General features: G+C 35.7%; 2 protein-coding genes across 5 annotated transcripts in view; both read right to left on the bottom strand.

Moving 5' to 3' along the window:
- Positions 1 to 997: 997 nt before the first annotated feature.
- Positions 998 to 17532, bottom strand: part of LOC111052922 (ADP-ribosylation factor-like protein 4C) — a 71104-nt gene continuing 54569 nt past the window's right edge. For all 4 annotated transcript variants that reach the window (XM_039427905.1, XM_039427904.1, XM_039427907.1 and 1 more), the window contains 2 exons: positions 11662 to 12010; positions 998 to 9205 (listed from right to left, as the gene is read on the bottom strand). In XM_039427905.1, coding sequence (XP_039283839.1) covers positions 8866 to 9205; positions 11662 to 11936 — 615 coding nt within the window. In that variant the 5' untranslated portion in view covers positions 11937 to 12010 and the 3' untranslated portion in view covers positions 998 to 8865. The remainder of the gene's footprint in view (positions 9206 to 11661; positions 12011 to 17532) is intronic.
- Positions 11963 to 17532, bottom strand: part of LOC111059745 (craniofacial development protein 2-like) — a 28605-nt gene continuing 23035 nt past the window's right edge. The window contains exon 2 of the mRNA XM_039429410.1: positions 11963 to 12010. Coding sequence (XP_039285344.1) covers positions 11963 to 12010 — 48 coding nt within the window. The remainder of the gene's footprint in view (positions 12011 to 17532) is intronic.

The raw sequence follows: 17532 nt of genomic DNA, 5'->3' as shown, positions 1-17532 counted from the left end.
GGTGCAGCAAACTGTCACTTTGCGCACTAGTTGCTGTTGCACAAATAATTACCAGAATGAGTGGACTGAATGTCTATCAGTATGAGAATACTCCAATCAAATCACTTGAGCTAAATAATAATAATCTATGGTAAATAGTGTATTATAATATTCTAGTATAGCTATTCTCTGATAATATTCAAAAGTAGCTCAAAACTTGATTTAAGTCGGGATAGAAGAAATTTGTAAGTAGAATATCAAAAGTTCTATATCATAGAGCTCTCACTTTTCATACGACTCATTATATTTCTGTGGCCTATAGAAGTTTTGGTATTTAACCAAAGTTTGTTATGGTGACATATAAAAATGACTTCTATAATGAAAAATTCACTAGTGCTTAATTCCTTTCGTAAAATTGAAAATTTTTGGCTCTAAAATTATCATAGAAAATTATTTTATTCTTTTTTTTCTTATGTGAAATTGTGTTGAGAAGATGTTTTTTTTTATCAATTTCAGACTTTCTAGTATGAAACACATTATTCGGTTTCATTGAACTCCAACCCAATATAAAGTAAGTGTTCGTTTACTTATAGGAAATGGCATTGGATTGGCGCGGCAAGGCGGAACATCTTTATGCCGCATCTACATGTTGGACCAATGACGACCAGCACCAGTGTGTGGATGGGTGGTTTGCCAATGCTGGCTACCGCTGGCCTCCATATTGGCCTACGTTGGGTTACCAGGCTGGGCCAGCGACTGTGCCAACTTGTGGACTATAAAAAATAGGCATTACAGGATGTTCCTCTAACAGAATCCCGCTAATGTTACAGGATTTCTGCTAAAAAAGCTATACGAATAATAATAATTCCTTTCCAGCTCCTTTCAAAACTTTACGTGCCTGAAAATAGCAAAGTTTCTACTTCTGTCAGGAAACAGATTTTAAACATATAATAAAAATCTGCTCTTACGGAAAGGGGATTAAGATTTAAAATGACAGGAGTAATATGAGTAAAAACAATTTTTTCAGTAAAAGGGCGTTGTATTTGCTACATTCATTATGTATAATCTTTTATATAAAAACCTATTTACATACAATAATCATTCATTAATATGTTCTATCAATTTATTATCAATGATATAAGTGCGAATTTGTCAGTCGGTATGCACTAACACGAATTACTCTTTTCAAATATAAATTAATATCTTGTCTTTTTACTATATCATATACGTTTCATCCCATAAAACAACAACAATTAAAATTATTACATTAATGACAATAAATTCAGTAGAAGTAGTAATAATAATGACGATAGTAAATATATCATGGCAACAATGAGTCCTTAACAATTAGAGAAACAAGAATACATATCACGAGATGCTGTATTAGATAAGCCAATCATAGTACAGCGTTTTGGAGAAGAAATAGTTTCATTAGAGAAGTATTAAAATTTAAGGTAGAAACTATAAGACACTTGTTTCAAGATTAAACATACATGACTATAATGATTATGCATTGGAAGGATAACGTGTACTTAATAAATAAAATCTCAGGAATTTTGAAATAATATTGCAGAACAAGGAAAACATAGATAGTAGAACATAAAATGAAGAATAGCACACATAAAATAATGGACTAGGTAATATAATTACGACAAAAAAGGTTAGCATAAGAACCACTTCCAACACACATCAAATTCATACAGAGTCGTATAATAGAATATAACACTCAACAATCAGTATCAAACAGAAAGATACACAAAAAACAAGAGGGGATACACTATACTCCAGAAGAAGTTAGAATGCGGTAACTTCTGTAAAGAAATTTACACCAATACTCAATAAGTTAACAATTTACATAACACACACGAGAAGGCGATTACTCTCAACATTGTATTCGATAGTTATTCTATGTACAGAAATTTTATGTACAAAACTGGGAGGATAACAATGATTTAATCCAATGTAAAAGGTTAAGAAAAACATTTACGAAATTCACAATGATCGACTTTTTTCTAATATTTGATATTTATTAAATTCTTAATAGTTGCCTTGCTTTCAAATTAGCCCAAATAAACAATTTCTACAGTAAACTTCAAGGAAGATAGTTTACTCAAACTAAACAGTTATGTTCATGTAAACTGTGAAAAACAATAATATTTACATAAATAAGATTGGTTTATCAAATTCGGTCAGTTATTATGGAAGAAAATGCATTTATTGAAAAAATTGTAGAAGTACTGTTTAGACACTTAATATTAGCTTAATATTGGCTCTAACAAAATACCATGGTAAATGATAATATTATTCGTTTCTTTGGTTGTACTCAATTATACTGTAGCTTATGTATTATGGAAATGATAGAATTCAGAACAAATATGTAGATTTATCAATTAAATTTTCATGATATTAGATGACAGAATAGATTACCAATTTTAATATAAAAACTAAGTTTAATATATAAACTGTTTACAAGATCATTATCACTGCACATAGCATTTAAAGTTGAATTACAATACCTGATTATTTTTGATCTGTAACTCAAACTTGTGTACCCCACTTCACAACTGATAGCTGGAAGAACATTGGAAGGAAGTCTGTCAGTGGTAGCGATAACATGAACGTAACGTAACCATCATACACCTTAAACTGGATACAATCAAACATATTTTCAAATATGCCGAGAAAAACAAAATTCCTCCGCAAAAAGGTATTGACTAATCGGTGGAAACGTTTAATTATCTAAATATAATAAATTATAAACAAGATAATATTGATTAAAATATATAAATGAACTAAAAAAATAATAAAATTCACGTAGCACCTCGAGCCAAGTAACATGAATATTACTATTTTAATTTACAGTATACGGAAGTAATAGAACTAAAATCTACTGGGAAGATTTTTGAACAGGGATAAACTGTTTCCATGAGCTACTCTAAGTGCTGAATCGTTTTCACCATGATTTATGGCAGTATCCGTTTGAGAGAACGGTTCTGAATAATATAAAATTACATATACACCTTACTTGATAATTTATGAAAGACTCCAAAAAGAAACCTCCAGACATGTTTTCCAATATTTCATAGCTTAGCAACCAAGAAGGATCAACGGCAGTTGAATTCACAAGATACAGTCCTAAAATACAATATTCAACAAGCACAATCCATGTTCTACTATTTCTGAGTGCGACACCAAAATATAGTGTTATTCATTATTTTGAAAATATACCACGGAACACAATTTGCAAGTGATCTAAGCCACTCATTAGTTATTATCAAACACTTTTATGAAAATAGACAAAATTTACAAAATATACAGGCAAATAATAATTGAACTTACTACAAAATATACAAAATTTTAATCTAATTTCTCTTTGACTTTACGAGAGCTGATTTTGGCCTAAAATAAGATGTTCACATTGAGGTAGGCCGTTACAGAATATTAGTCTAGCTGCCAACATTCATTCAATGGCTTCTACACTGTTTGTTCAAATTAAATCATCAGTTGATAAGGAAGTTGAAAGTACATGAGAATATTGATCATCTATTACAACGCTACCGCATCTCATGATTGAGTCAACTACATTTTTATCAATCATTACCTGAGGGCATAGCAGAAAATTGAATAGAATTGATAAGCGATTACCATCATATGAATTAATTCATGTTTAAGATAACAAAAACATAATATATATGTCTCACTATGACGCTACTATGCTAATGTAATACATATCAATGTATTTCATACGTTGACAATGTAAAAAGTCACAGTAAGAAATTAATACACAAATTTTCATTTATACAGCGTCATATTATTCATGCTTAATATTTTAAGACTTTTCTTTTTTATCCATCCATCTAGCAGTTTTTAGTAAGGAATACACAGCTGAGCAAGACAAGAAGTATTCAGGTCTTAAGTGAGCTAGCAGTAGTTCAGCATACCTGATCTGGCTGAAGCTGAACATAACAACAATAATCTCCGCTTTATTAGTTACCGTTCACTTAACTACAGGCAATCTAAACAGGGACTGAAAGAGCATCAGAGTAAACACTGTCCCACTTCTCTAGGCAATCTGTATTCAATCCGTGTTGCTGGATTTTATTATCTTATCATTTCACATCCTACGGATCAAATATTGATCTGGAATTCTTTGGGAAAGAGAGCTACAACTTTATTGTTAAAAAAATGTTGGAAACAGAATCAATAATTTGTAGAATAAGAAACATACTGTCAGCACTTAATGCAAAGACTAGTTTGAATAGAGTTCAAATTAATTATTCTAGTCAACTTGTTATTGTACTCTGAACTTACAGGGTGATACACCCAAAAAATACCAACGACAAAATCAGAGAAGATGGTTCGAAATATTCAGTAAAAATGTATAAGTAGGAATATTACAATGCCAGCGATAGAAAACAGTATCAAGGCTGGTAAAAAATGACTGAGGACAATAAACCAACAGGTATTCATAGGTATGTTGTCACGACTATTGATGCACGAAAATATAGGGGGAAAGAACCGTACCATCAATAATCATAATATTACGTAGGTCTTGGTTTCAGAGGATGAACCGAGATGGATGTCATTGATCTGGGAGTGCTGTTTGAGAATAAAATACGATACATTAGAATCATTGTTGTCAAGCAGAAAGAAAAATTAATTATTGCATCACAAATTGAATTGCCCTTGAACTCATGAATGTATTTAAAAAACAACTTCTAGTAGAGTAAAATACAGTATTGTTTATCTATGTATCATAAGATGAACATACGAAAAAATTAATGATATTTCCTTATTCACATTTTAAAATAGATTGCAATGGTACAGTCAATAGAGAATTTGGACAAATGAATTAAATTGATATTTTTGAACAAACAGTGTAATGCCAATATACACAAGATACATCCAAAAATGCAGAAAACTGATGTAACAGTAACACGTTTCTGTAGAATCATGATTTTTTAAATTAATTTGATTCATATCATGATTAGAATTATATTTGAAAATAGATGAGATTCTCATCTAGACATGACTCTCCTTCAGATATCAGGCAAAGAGAGACCAAAACTTCTATTCTTCAGGTACCTTCTCCATTATGGATGTTGGCTACCATCATGGCAATTCTAGCTTTCTTTGTTTAATGCTGCTCAGAAGAGACCCTATAACGTGCAGTTGAATGCTTCCCTCAGGTTTCTCAACCAAGACATTCTTCTACGTCCCACTGAACGCTTAACAACGTTTAACATGCATTGTGAGGTGCAAAATCACGTACTTAGGTCATCTCATAATGTGCACAAAGTATGTCAACTTCCTGATCTGAATGTCACGCAGACTTGTTTACCAATGCTTCTGAGATCCTCTACATTTGTGACTACCTGTCCAAGATATACGGAGTATACGCCACTAGGTTCACATCTCAAATACCTGGAGTCTGGCCTCATATTCTTTATTCAGTGTCCATGCTTCCAACCCATACAAAAGAACACATAGCACTTCAACAGTCGGGTCCTGACCTCAAGAGCCACGGGCCGACTTTGTCTTCTTGGAATCTAATGTGAACCCATATTCCTCACTAGCTTTCATCAGATTGCTCAGCATTCTCTGCAGGTCTTCTATGCTTTCAGCAAGGAGTATGGTGTCATCTGCATAGCATATGTTATTTATAAGGGTACCATTGATGACAATGTCCGCTGCTTCTGGAGCTTCTGCTATGATATGTTCAGGATAAACATCAAACAAGAGTGGTGAGAGTACAAATCCTTGACGGACTCCACGCTTTATTGCAAGCTCTCGACTGGTCTTTGATTGGACTCGAATTTCTGCTCTTTGATGAAGTACAGATTTTTGATTATAAGAGTGTCCCTTGTATCTATCAATGCATGCTTCATCTAAAATCTTCATCAATGGCTTGTGACATATTTTATCAAAGGCTTTATTATAATCAATAAAACATGCATAGACATTCTTATACACATCCAGACACCTTTGGATCATCACAGTGTGAGCAATGTGACAGAAAACTAATCAAAACCGAAACTAAACTAAACTTGCTCTTTCTCATAGCTATACATTTTAAGAGCGTGAAACTCATCCTTGGGTTTCACCAAATTTCTTTTCTGGTCTAAGCTTTCCACAATAGTGTAAGGGATTGCATTTGTTGCTTCTACTACAGTCAAATATGTGAGAATAAATTTTTTATAATGTTGCTCCGGGGACAAAACAATAGACTTGGTATCCCTGTAAATATTTATTTGGATGGCCACCTCGTTAGCTGGCCGTACCCACCTTGTCTTGCAACGACATGGTGAAGTGAGTACAAATCCACTTTTCGACATTCTAGAATAGGGGTCTTCAGTACTGAGCCTCTCAGTTCAAAAAACTTGGCAAGTCTACCCAAGAAAATCGCTTTGCTTTTGACCAATACTTCGATCCTGTTCAGATGTTGTGATTTGGTGGTTGAAGCTGAAAGCAGTCAACAGGTAGCGAAAAAGGAAAAGTAGTTCCCTCTAGTACTGTTTTGCAAATCCCAAATTGCTCTGCTGAAGGCCTGATGGAATTAATGTAAGCGATTGGATCCAAGAATCCTACTTTTTTCGGATGAAATGTCGGTGCTTCAAGTGGTTTATTGAATTGGAAGGATTCTCAGAGTTCAGGGCAGGAATTCTAGCAACCAATTACTGAGCTTTCAAACACTGCTCAAAGCATGTTCTTGCGAAAAATGCTGTGAATCACCCTTCTCCATTGTTTTTCGGCCATTATCGAATTATTGTATGTTCAGTATACTTTAATTATTGTTTCACTCAATGAACTTTGATCGTGTTAACACATTAACATAATTAGAAACATAATCGAGAAACTTTTATTGATTATTGTTACCTATATTTGTTCAACAGCCACAAGACAGCTAGCATTAAAGTAAAGATACGAGGTTATCTGAAAACAAAATTCAAAATTTTGAAAGAATTCTCCACAAGACAATAAAAGAATAAAAAATAAAAAATTTGAACTACACAAAACGTTGTGTGGAAAGATTCATAACATAGACGTATAGCACTATACAGAAAAATGACACTTTTGCATCACATGAATATAATTCTTTTAATAAGAACCTTTTTTATAAATTAAAAAAGAAAGGAATCTCATCAAGCCATGTCTTTTTCAGATATCGGACAAAGTAGAACATCAACTGAGCAAGCCTGATTCCTGTTCTAGGGACAATTTATCAATCTTCAACTCTGTACATTAGTTGACAAGTTGTGATGATGCTTTGATTTTTCGGTGTTCACAAACACTCCCTCAATGGGCGAAACTGTAATTGGTGTATCTATAATTAATTGGTTTACCTATTATTGATTTAAAAAATTATGGAGAAGGGTGATTCCACAGCATTTTTCGCAAGAACATGCTTTGAGCAGTGTTTGAAAGCTCAGTAATTGGTTGCTAGAATTCCTGCCCTGAACTCTGAGAATCCTTCCAAATTCAATAAACCACTTGAAGCGCCGACTTTTCATCCGACAATAGTAGGATTCTCGGATCCAACAGCTTACATTAATTCTATCAGGCCTTCAGCAGAGCAATTTGGGATTTGCAAAACAGTACTAGAGGGAACTACTTTTCCTTTTTCGCTACCTGTTGACAGCTTCCAGTTCACCACCAAATCACAACATCTGAACAGGATCGAAGTATTGGTCAAAAGCAAAGCGATTTTCTTGGGTAGACTTGCCAAGTTTTTTGAACTGAGAGGCTCAGTACTGAAGACCCCTATTCTAGAATGTCGAAAAGTGGATTTGTACTCACTTGACCATGTCGTTGCAAGACAAGGTGGGTACGGCCAGCTAACGAGGTGGCCATCGAAATTAATATTTACAGGGATACCAAGTCTATTGTTTTGTCCCCGGAGCAACATTATAAAAAATTTATTCTCACATATTTGACTGTAGTAGAAGCAACAAATGCAATCCCTTACACTATTGTGGAAAGCTTAGACCAGAAAAGAAATTTGGTGAAACCCAAGGATGAGTTTCACGCTTTTAATATGTATAGCTATGAGAAAGAGCAAATCAAGTGCATGGATTAGATGCAGGCAGATTTGAGTATAAGTTGAATCGAAGAGATTCCACCCAAGGTTCTTGAATATTATGCTCAATAACCGGAGTTCGAGCATGCTTAATCCCGCTTATTCTTTGTCTGATATCTGAAGGAGATGAGAATCCAGTTTATTTTTAATGTAAATTTTATAAATGGAAAAAGTATGATCTAGTGTTTCATAAGTGTAATATATTTGTTGTATAATGCTTTGCATTATGAATCATTCCACAGTGTAAAATGTTTTTAAATTATTCCATTAATAATATGACTTCATAAGTGGAGAAGTCGACATTTGCGGTCTTCTGTAAATCGAAAAAAGAATTAAATTATTTATTATTACATCAGTTTTCTGTATAAGCGGTACCAATCAATGTTAACTCATTCTACCTCAATATGGCAGATAGGACGTGTCATCAGTTACTTTACGTAGTACCCACCTTTGGTGTACATAGTACAACTTTGTACAGTACCGTAATATAGCTTGATACCACAATGTAACATCTAGTACCTTAGTATATATCACTGTTGCTATACCATTGGTGTACATAGTAAAACTTTGTACAGTAACTTAATATTATAGCTTGTTACCGCAACGTTACATTGATGTACATAGAATAATTTAGTACCTCAGTATACAACTGTTGTACATAGTACACCATTTTATCGATTATTTTTATATTATCACCTCTCCCTGTCATAAAAAGTTGCTATACACAACAATAACAGTTATTATTCTTACTCTCATCTTCAGCAGTGGTATAATACAATAAACGGTTGGTGACTGCAGCGACGTTCGAGTTATCTGGCCTTCTTCTTGCACTGCTTGGCGAGCTTGCGCCGCTTGAGTATCATCTCGTACAGGGCCTCCATGCCCTCGTGCAGTCCGTCGCCGGTGATGGCACAGGCGGGCTGGATGTGCCACACGTGTCCTGAGCCGCCACCCAACTCGTGCAACCCGAGCAACTTTTCGAGTTCGCGCGGCTCCTTGGCGCCCGGCAAGTCCTGCTTGTTGGCCAGGATGAGGATCGGCACTCCCGCGTTCTCCGGCGACCGCACTGTTCGCTGCAGCTCCATCTTCGCCTCCTCCATGCGCTCAATGTCCACACTGTCTATCACAAACACTATGCCGTCTGTACACCTGCACAAACACATACCAATATGTTACAAAATAATATAACGATTGATTTACTACAGTGGAACATCGGTATAACTCATATCCCAAGTTGAAGCGATTTATAAGGAAACTCTATCAGTGGTGGAAATCACACTGAATATTACTTGATCCCTATAATATAAAAAACCATCCCATTACTCAACAAATACTGTGAGTCACATCCCTATAAGAGAGGAGAACCTGTTGCTTCTTTAGAGGCAACCTGTTTACAGTTTCTTTAGAGTGAAAATAATGTCAGCAAATTTGAAAATCTAAAGAGAGCTATAATTATTTGTAATAGTAAACAAGAATATTAAACCAATCAATTCGATTTTAAATCATTCCCATATTAATTGAGGTGGATTGAATTAAATAAGTTAATTTGATCAGAAGTGAATGAATAAACAAATGAAACTTTGAAATATAGTTTTTCTTTTAAAAACTTTAATGATACATGAACTTTGAAGACAGGAAACTACGAAGACATTGTATTCCGAATTACGAGGTTACTCTTACATTGTATTTTATTCACGAGAGAAATGAAGAGCATACAAAATAATTACAATATATATTATGTATTTCTTTATAAGGGGTTCCACTAAACAAAGATGCTAAGTACTACTTTATACAGTTATTATTTATATCTAAGAACGTTACTTAAATCCATATGAGAGCGAATTCCTATCGAAAATTGTATTAGTCTTATTTAATCATTGTAATTGATCGTGGGTTCAAGTGACCTTTTGATTGAGTGGGTTGATGTGACGTTCTCAGATAAAGTCGAGAGAGAGTAAATATATCAGAGACAAAGATAAGGGAGATACATACATGTATCGTGATGAGGAAAGGCTCAACTCATAATAAATTATTATCAGATGGGAGAGGCAATTCATTTTTAAATCTAATCAGAACTATTTCCATGAAAGTAATTAATAAATTTATGCATCGAAATAGGAAAAAGTGATGAACTAAACTAAGAAATATACAACGGATAAGCGAATTAATGAAAAATAATTTATAATTTATTGTTTTCTCTCTAGGTAGTAGTGGAGGTAAATAGATAGAGGAACAGATACATGGTAGGTTGGTACTAGGTAAACATATTTAATCGCGTCAGAAATCCAACAGTTAATGTTATTTATCCGTCTTATAAAAATGTGAGTGTATTATACATTTTGTAAGTTTATATTAACATCGTATTCCCTTGTGTATGCGAGTTCGCACTCAATCATCTTCTGTCTCAATCATTCTGCTTATTTACTTTCTAAACTTAATATCTACACTTCATCCATAGCTCGTCGTTCTTCATTTTCTTTTCTTGTAACAAGCTCCAGAACAGAAAGTCATTATAACTCTCCAATTAATAGAATCCAGATGCTTTTCATTCTCTTTTCTGGGCGCCTAGACGTCTTTGGGTGCTCTCGTGGCAGATTCCGCAACACTCTGAGGGCTTAATTTAGGATAAATTTTGTGGCCAGGTTTCCGTATGACATTTTTCTTTTTTCTCTCCTCAGTGCCCACACGATTCTTTGTTCTGTATTACATGGTTTTTGCTCATGTAAGATATTATAAGAAGTGCATATTTTTCCTTCTCTCATTCTCTCATCTTTTCTCTTAGAAAGTAGTTTCAGCAATAAATGTAAGATAGGATTTTTTTATAAAAAAACCCAGATTTCTATTGTTAAAACGCGTTTTTTGTTATTTAATTTATTTTGTTCTTATTTTATTTTACTCTTGTTTTATTCTTAGCTTGTTATTTATTTTAAATCTAATTTTTGAATGAAGAATTTTGTAATGTTTCAAGGAGACATAGGGTTTAACCTGTTGTCTCCATGTATGTATTTGAGCAAATAAATCTGACTCCTATCACTACCTCCGTAAACAAAGCCATAGTGCATGACAGGTGATTGATGGTAACGTCAGCACAGATAGGGATCCTACACCAATAAAAACACTAGCTGATATAGATCAGCTGAGATCAACAAATTTTTATTGGTCTTGGAGCCCTACCTGTGCTGACGTCAACAGAATGCACCAGCCTTTGTTTACGGAGGTAGTGCTCCTATTCGCCAACAAAATCCAGTAACTTACTGTCCTTTTTGTGAATTGTATTACGTTCACTTGTGACTTGTTCTATATTTTTGTGGATATTTTGCATGAATATTGAGTGAATAAATATGATTTGATTTGATTAAATCGTTGTCGGATAACTCTGCTATTTTGATCAACCTCTACAGTAGCTATAGGAAAGAAAAAACTGGCTGCAGTCCTAAACGTTATCATTCCAGATTTTTAGAAAAAAGAGAGACTAGTTCCGGTTGTTACACCATTATCAATGTGCAGTAGAGGAAAAAGGGAAACTACTTTGTAGGGCCATTATCAATCTGCAGTGAATTATTAAAATGAAAATGATAATTATGGTAGTTAGTGGTTAAACTGACCTGGTATAGCTTTTCCAGAGAGGACGCAGCTTTTCCTGACCGCCGACGTCCCAGACGAGGAAGCTGATGCCCTTGGCTTTGCCGGTGGTGCCTTTCACCTTCTCGCAGTTGAATCCGATGGTGGGCACAGTGTTGAGGTACTGGTCGAACTTGAGCCGGTAGAGGGCGGTGGTCTTGCCGGCCGAGTCGAGGCCCAACATGACCACGTGGAGTGTGCCTCCCCCTGTGGGCAGTGCGTCCAGCAGCGAGGCATTCTTGCCCATGCTGGCGCCCATTCTGCCCCTCCCCCCTACCCACCCTATCACGTCGTCGTCACCATCCGGCCACCCTCACCTTGCCGTCCCCCTATCTGCAACAACACACCAAAACGTACCAATTAGTACTAAAACAAGTGTACGGATATTGATTCTCAGCTATTTTATAGGGATATACGAAACATACAATATACTTTGTACAATGGACAATGCAATTATACAAAAAATCACAATATGTACGAAATAAATGATTAAACTAATGAGCCCTACTATGGTCGGTACTGGGAGCCTAGAGACGTTTTAAACAAACATGCGCGTATGTGAGTGTATCTTGGATCAGCAATAACAGTTCACAGTAACCACCTATATCTTTGTCAACTTTGAAGTCTTTGACTGAGATGAATAATCACAGCACAGTGTCAATGAAAACATTGTGAACTGATAATTGCAAGTTCAGTAATTAACAGCGGATTTGAGACATCACTTCTCGACACACTCAAGCGCAAAATTCATGTTATTTTTAGCTCTCCTTGCGATGAAGCAACTATAGTTAGAGTTACATACAACTCCACCACCTTTAGTTACCTGGCTAGTGTAAATGCAATGAGTAAGTGGGAAGAGGAACAGAGGAACTATTAATCGTCCTCCTAGGAGAAAATGAAGGTTTTCTTGAAGTCGATTGAGATTTGTTTTAGATGCAGTTAGTACCAAAATGATGGAGCCCAGTCTTTTTTGGCTGATTTTTACTTATATTGAAAAAAATATTTGTTGCATAACTTGAATTATGCAGGGTGCTTGAACTAAAACTTGAGGTTTGCAGTTCACTTGCTCTCATCATGGCAGACACCTTTTAGTGCAGATGCTTCTCGTTCATATCAAATAACTTTCGTCATTAGTACCTGAATGTAATCAACAATTCCAATTTCTAACAACGATTTCAACTTTTTTTTGAAGATTCAGAACCCAGACTCTGCTCGAGTATTCTTTTATTCAACCCCAGGTACCAATTAATGAGAACGTATAATCATCCTACCAAAATTATATTATACAGATGCCGAAAAAGTGTTGGGGCGTTTTGTTCATACAATGAGGCCAAAGGCGGCAATTTCTTATTGTTCGGCAGTTCTCAGTGCTGCGTGAATTGCATGTCAATTGAGTGAGCTGCTGCCAGCCCTGAAAAGATATAAAGAGCGGCCACATAATGCCGGTGGAGGCCGCACAGTGGTGGAGGCCGACGACTGTCATCATCAAGCCAGTCCGAGTTATTCACAACTGTTCATTATTGTTTGATAGGCAGGCAGGCCCTGTACATAGGCGCGCTGCTGTCAGACAATTGTTTATTGTTGCCGGCCATTATTTATCCGGGCAACAATGAGAGCCATTGTTGTCGATGCCATCCATGGACCTGTCTTCTTTCTTGCTCGCTCCTCCTCCCATTACTGCACTACAAACTGCCTGTAAAATACCATCACCACAAAAATTATCGAATTTACGGATTTTGTGGTGGTTCAAATTCTCTAATTGAACACTGGCAATTGGCCAGTTAAAGTAGAAAATTGAACTTCGCCATAATTATTGATTTATCGATGGGACTTTCAATCCTCCATGTAATTTATATTCAACTACTACACAGAGAGTAAGTATTATAACTGCGCGAGTTCTACTGTTCACAGAACTACTAGTATAAAATTAGCAAAGTAGCTAGTTGAAGGAAGTTGAAGGAAAATTCCCGTATCTCGACAAAATTCCCGTACATTTCCCGCCCAAATGAAATTCACGTACAATTCACTGATTTCACGGTTTTCCCGCTCCGTGCACACCATGGTATAGAATGCAAATTGAATTACTCTTGCTCGCACATTCCTCAGAAGTTTTCATGAGATATTGCCAGAGTTTTCGATCAAAATTCGATCAAAGTTATCTTTTTGTATATGAACCTAGAGTTGAGACACTGTCATCGTTTACCATTATTCTCTATTTACAGCTTTAGGTGTGTTCAGAACGATCAGGAATTGATTTTCAAAATCCCGAAAGGTATTTCCATTATGTTTCCCGTATGTTGAAAATCTACTCCTGAAATCAATTGAACAGCTATAACAGAGTTTCTGAGTTTCCAGAATACAGAGTTAGTATATTTCAAATTTGCCGAGGTATCCTGAACATTTTGACCAGTGTTCTAGCAGCAGGATTTCCCGTTGGAATGCTGGAGATAAATACAACCTTATCGTAAATACCTCTGAGAAACAAATTACAGAGACGGCATGGAGATAGATAAGATAGAATAGAGAACAGTGTGACGTCATCCCCTGAAAACAATTACAGTAAATTTTACAATGGGCCTATTGATTTTTCTTGTATTGGGCCATTTTGTTGAAGCAATGAAGGCCAACTGCTGAACATCAATTACCCAAGAGGAAGTTGAATTGAATGGCGGACTATTCTACAACTGCACAGATAGCAGTGTAATTGCCGTTCAAGAGATGAGACGAGGAGCAGAAGGGGAGGCCTTCCAAGCCAATTTATCGTAGAAGGTTAAACGGACACGTCTATTAAATGGTGGACGAACATTCAACAATAGGATTGGGACACAGTAGTCTTGTTCACAGTGTAAAACTCAATAAGAAACTACTGTTGTTCAACGCAGAGGTCATGTTTTCCTCATTATTAGTTTCTAATTTACCTTGTCGGAACGTCACCAAGTATTTATGCCATGATCTGACTTTGAAATGGGAATGCCAAGTTCAGTTACAAAACAATTTTTTATTTCTTGTAATAGATTGCAGAATAATTCAATAAGATGACGAATTCCAGCTATTTAGATGACTCCTCACTGTAGTGGTCACTGCCACTAGTAATATTATATAGTTCATATGCACCAAGTGTTATCAATAAATATTTACGGAACTTTACATAAATTTATTTTCACACATTGAAAGAGTGATTTTCCACGCTTGTATTTGATCATCGACTAGATAGGCGCCTTATTCTTATTCTTCGGAGCCCATCTGAATGTAGGCACATTCATCTCTTATAATACACATTTCATCAATCTCATTTCCACGCCTACCCCTTCTCATTCTATTCTCTGAATCATATTCATCAATAAAAAGATTTAACTACCACTTTCCATTCACATTTACTGTAAAAGATACCGTATGATAGAAAGTCATCTTGTCAAGCTCTACTCATGGAATTTCATAAAAATCTGTAAACTTTCCGAGAGAAATTAATGAGATTGAGACAACATGATGAAGAATGAGAACATTTTTGTTGTAAATAAGTCTACAAAGCATGTAATTTTGATTTCAGCAAGTTGTTTCCAAACTTGTACATATTACTGTGGAGCTATAATTAACAGCTTTCATTCGTATTTCTTATTGACAAACTGGTATTTTTGTTGACGAAGTGTTAATTTCTGAACAAGGACAAATGGGAGAATTTCACAATAATTTTTCACTCTCCATATCTCAAGAAGTTAATGTTCATTCATTTTTACCAGTCAACCAAATGAATGATTTCGAGACAATCAATGCATATTATATGAAAAAAATGTATTCAGTCTGTACACGACGCAGAATTTCCATATACAGTACTGATACCTGAACGGAGCTTATAAACAGAACACTATAGAATTTGGTTCAATGACCTGGCTATCGTTCAATAGCTTGTGGGCTATTGAGAACTTGGCAAGTGGATACACAATATACATACATCATACTGTATTTCTGTACAGAGTACATGCATGCATGCATGCTGCACATATTGGAAGGTATACAATCAGCCGCCACAACAACGGAGCCCTAGAATGAGAACAGAGGTGCGTGAGAAGAGAAAGGGTTTTCCTATTATCATTTCTCATCATTGTTTGCATGGCCCTGTTCACTTTTTTCATATTCCGAACCGTCCGCTCACTTTGACAGCGTACCTACCACACGTTGGCACGTCTCGACTCTTTTTCCCCAAACAGCTCAACAGCCCTTGTTTAATCCCCTCTCAATCCGGGTTCACTCCAAACTAATCCTGCTAATACCTGAAAATCCTCGATTTTCCTTCAAAAGGGAGCTAGTGGCTGCAAATTTCCCTAACCAATTGTTTGTAAATAGCTCGTTTTATTTTTAACAAAGACATAAGTGGATCAGAAATGGTGAACGAGTACAGGAAAATAAATTCATTAAAAATTGAGTAGAGGGCAAAGTAGATAAAAAAGACAATAGTGTGACCAAGATAAACGACGAGACTACTCATTTATTATTGAAAAAAAAAACACAAATAATATGACGATTGACTCTAAGTGCGATCCAGGAAATCACAGTTTTAGATACAAGCATATAATAAATTTTGTTCCATCACATAGAATCACTAGTAATTCTTACCAAAAAAAATAAATTTTAATTACATTTTTGACAAATTTTAATTTCCAAAGGCTATTTTAGAGACCGGAAAAGGCGATCATGCCTTCTTCAAGTCAGAAGAATGGTACTAGTGATTCTATATAATAAAACTATCAAGTAGCCATAGAACTGAATGTAAAATGAACTTGATATTCCAGTAAGAGAGAGATTTGATCACCTAGTAGTTATTTTCTATGGTTGAAGATATCAAGTTCCAACTTAGGTTCGAGAATTCCCATTATAGTAGGATTTAGGGTACATTTTTCACAGTGGGAGATGAGAATTACAGGTTCAATCACAGAAGTTTCGTGATTTTCTTGATAGAACAATCTTAAACAGTTTTCTTGATAGATCAATCTCAAATATGAAAATATTTCCTTCAATATAATGAAAAGGGAGAATACCACACCCCTGAGAATACCAATGTGATAAGGAGATGAATAGCTAAAGAAACTCATCCAACTGTACTGTTTCTACAATAGCACTGAATCTAGAAGGCAGACTCTATTTGGACCATATATTTTTTCAGTTAATCAATATCATCCAGAATTTGGTATTGGTAGTTGAACTTGACCTAAACGCTCATACAAAACTATCAGATTACAATCAAATTTCAGAAGCGCAATCAACTGAAAAAATTTTGAAAGACATCTGACTTAATAGGAGTCTGGCAATAGTAAGATGTGGTGAAATTGGATAAGACAACTCTGGGACGCCGGCAACGTTCAACATTCTAGGCAAGTTGGCAAGCAGCATCAGCATCCGTCCATAGATTCCTACAGGGAAAAAGGACATCGATAAGACGATACGGCAAAAGAAGGGTAGCGCGCATTTCCAGGTGAAAGGAAGATGAAATTACTCTCGACGTAGGGTTGTTTGCTCCGCAGAGAGAGGGAGAGAATGAGAGAAAGGGATGAGGAAGAAGAGGAGCACCAATCAACGAAATGCTACTCTCGCTAGGCACAAGAAATTTATAAGAGGGTCGGTGGGAGAGAGAGAGGGTGAGAGTGAGCAAGATAAGATGGATTCGTTCTGCTGGAAAAATTGGAGATTCGGGTTTCCCATCTCCAGGACCGGTCAAATCAGTTCTCGGTTGACATCTTGGTGCTTTATTCATATTACACTGGCAACGAGTTCCCCCTCCACTCCACGAATCTACTACACCTTCAAATCCGCTTAGCAACACTTAAGAAGCCTACCTCTTCGAAAGCCCTATGTAAGACGAG

The sequence above is a fragment of the Nilaparvata lugens genome, chromosome 5, assembly GCF_014356525.2.
Source record: "Nilaparvata lugens isolate BPH chromosome 5, ASM1435652v1, whole genome shotgun sequence".
In the NCBI taxonomy this organism is placed as follows: Eukaryota; Metazoa; Arthropoda; class Insecta; order Hemiptera; family Delphacidae; genus Nilaparvata; species Nilaparvata lugens.
This window is presented reverse-complemented; position numbering and strand designations above follow the sequence as displayed.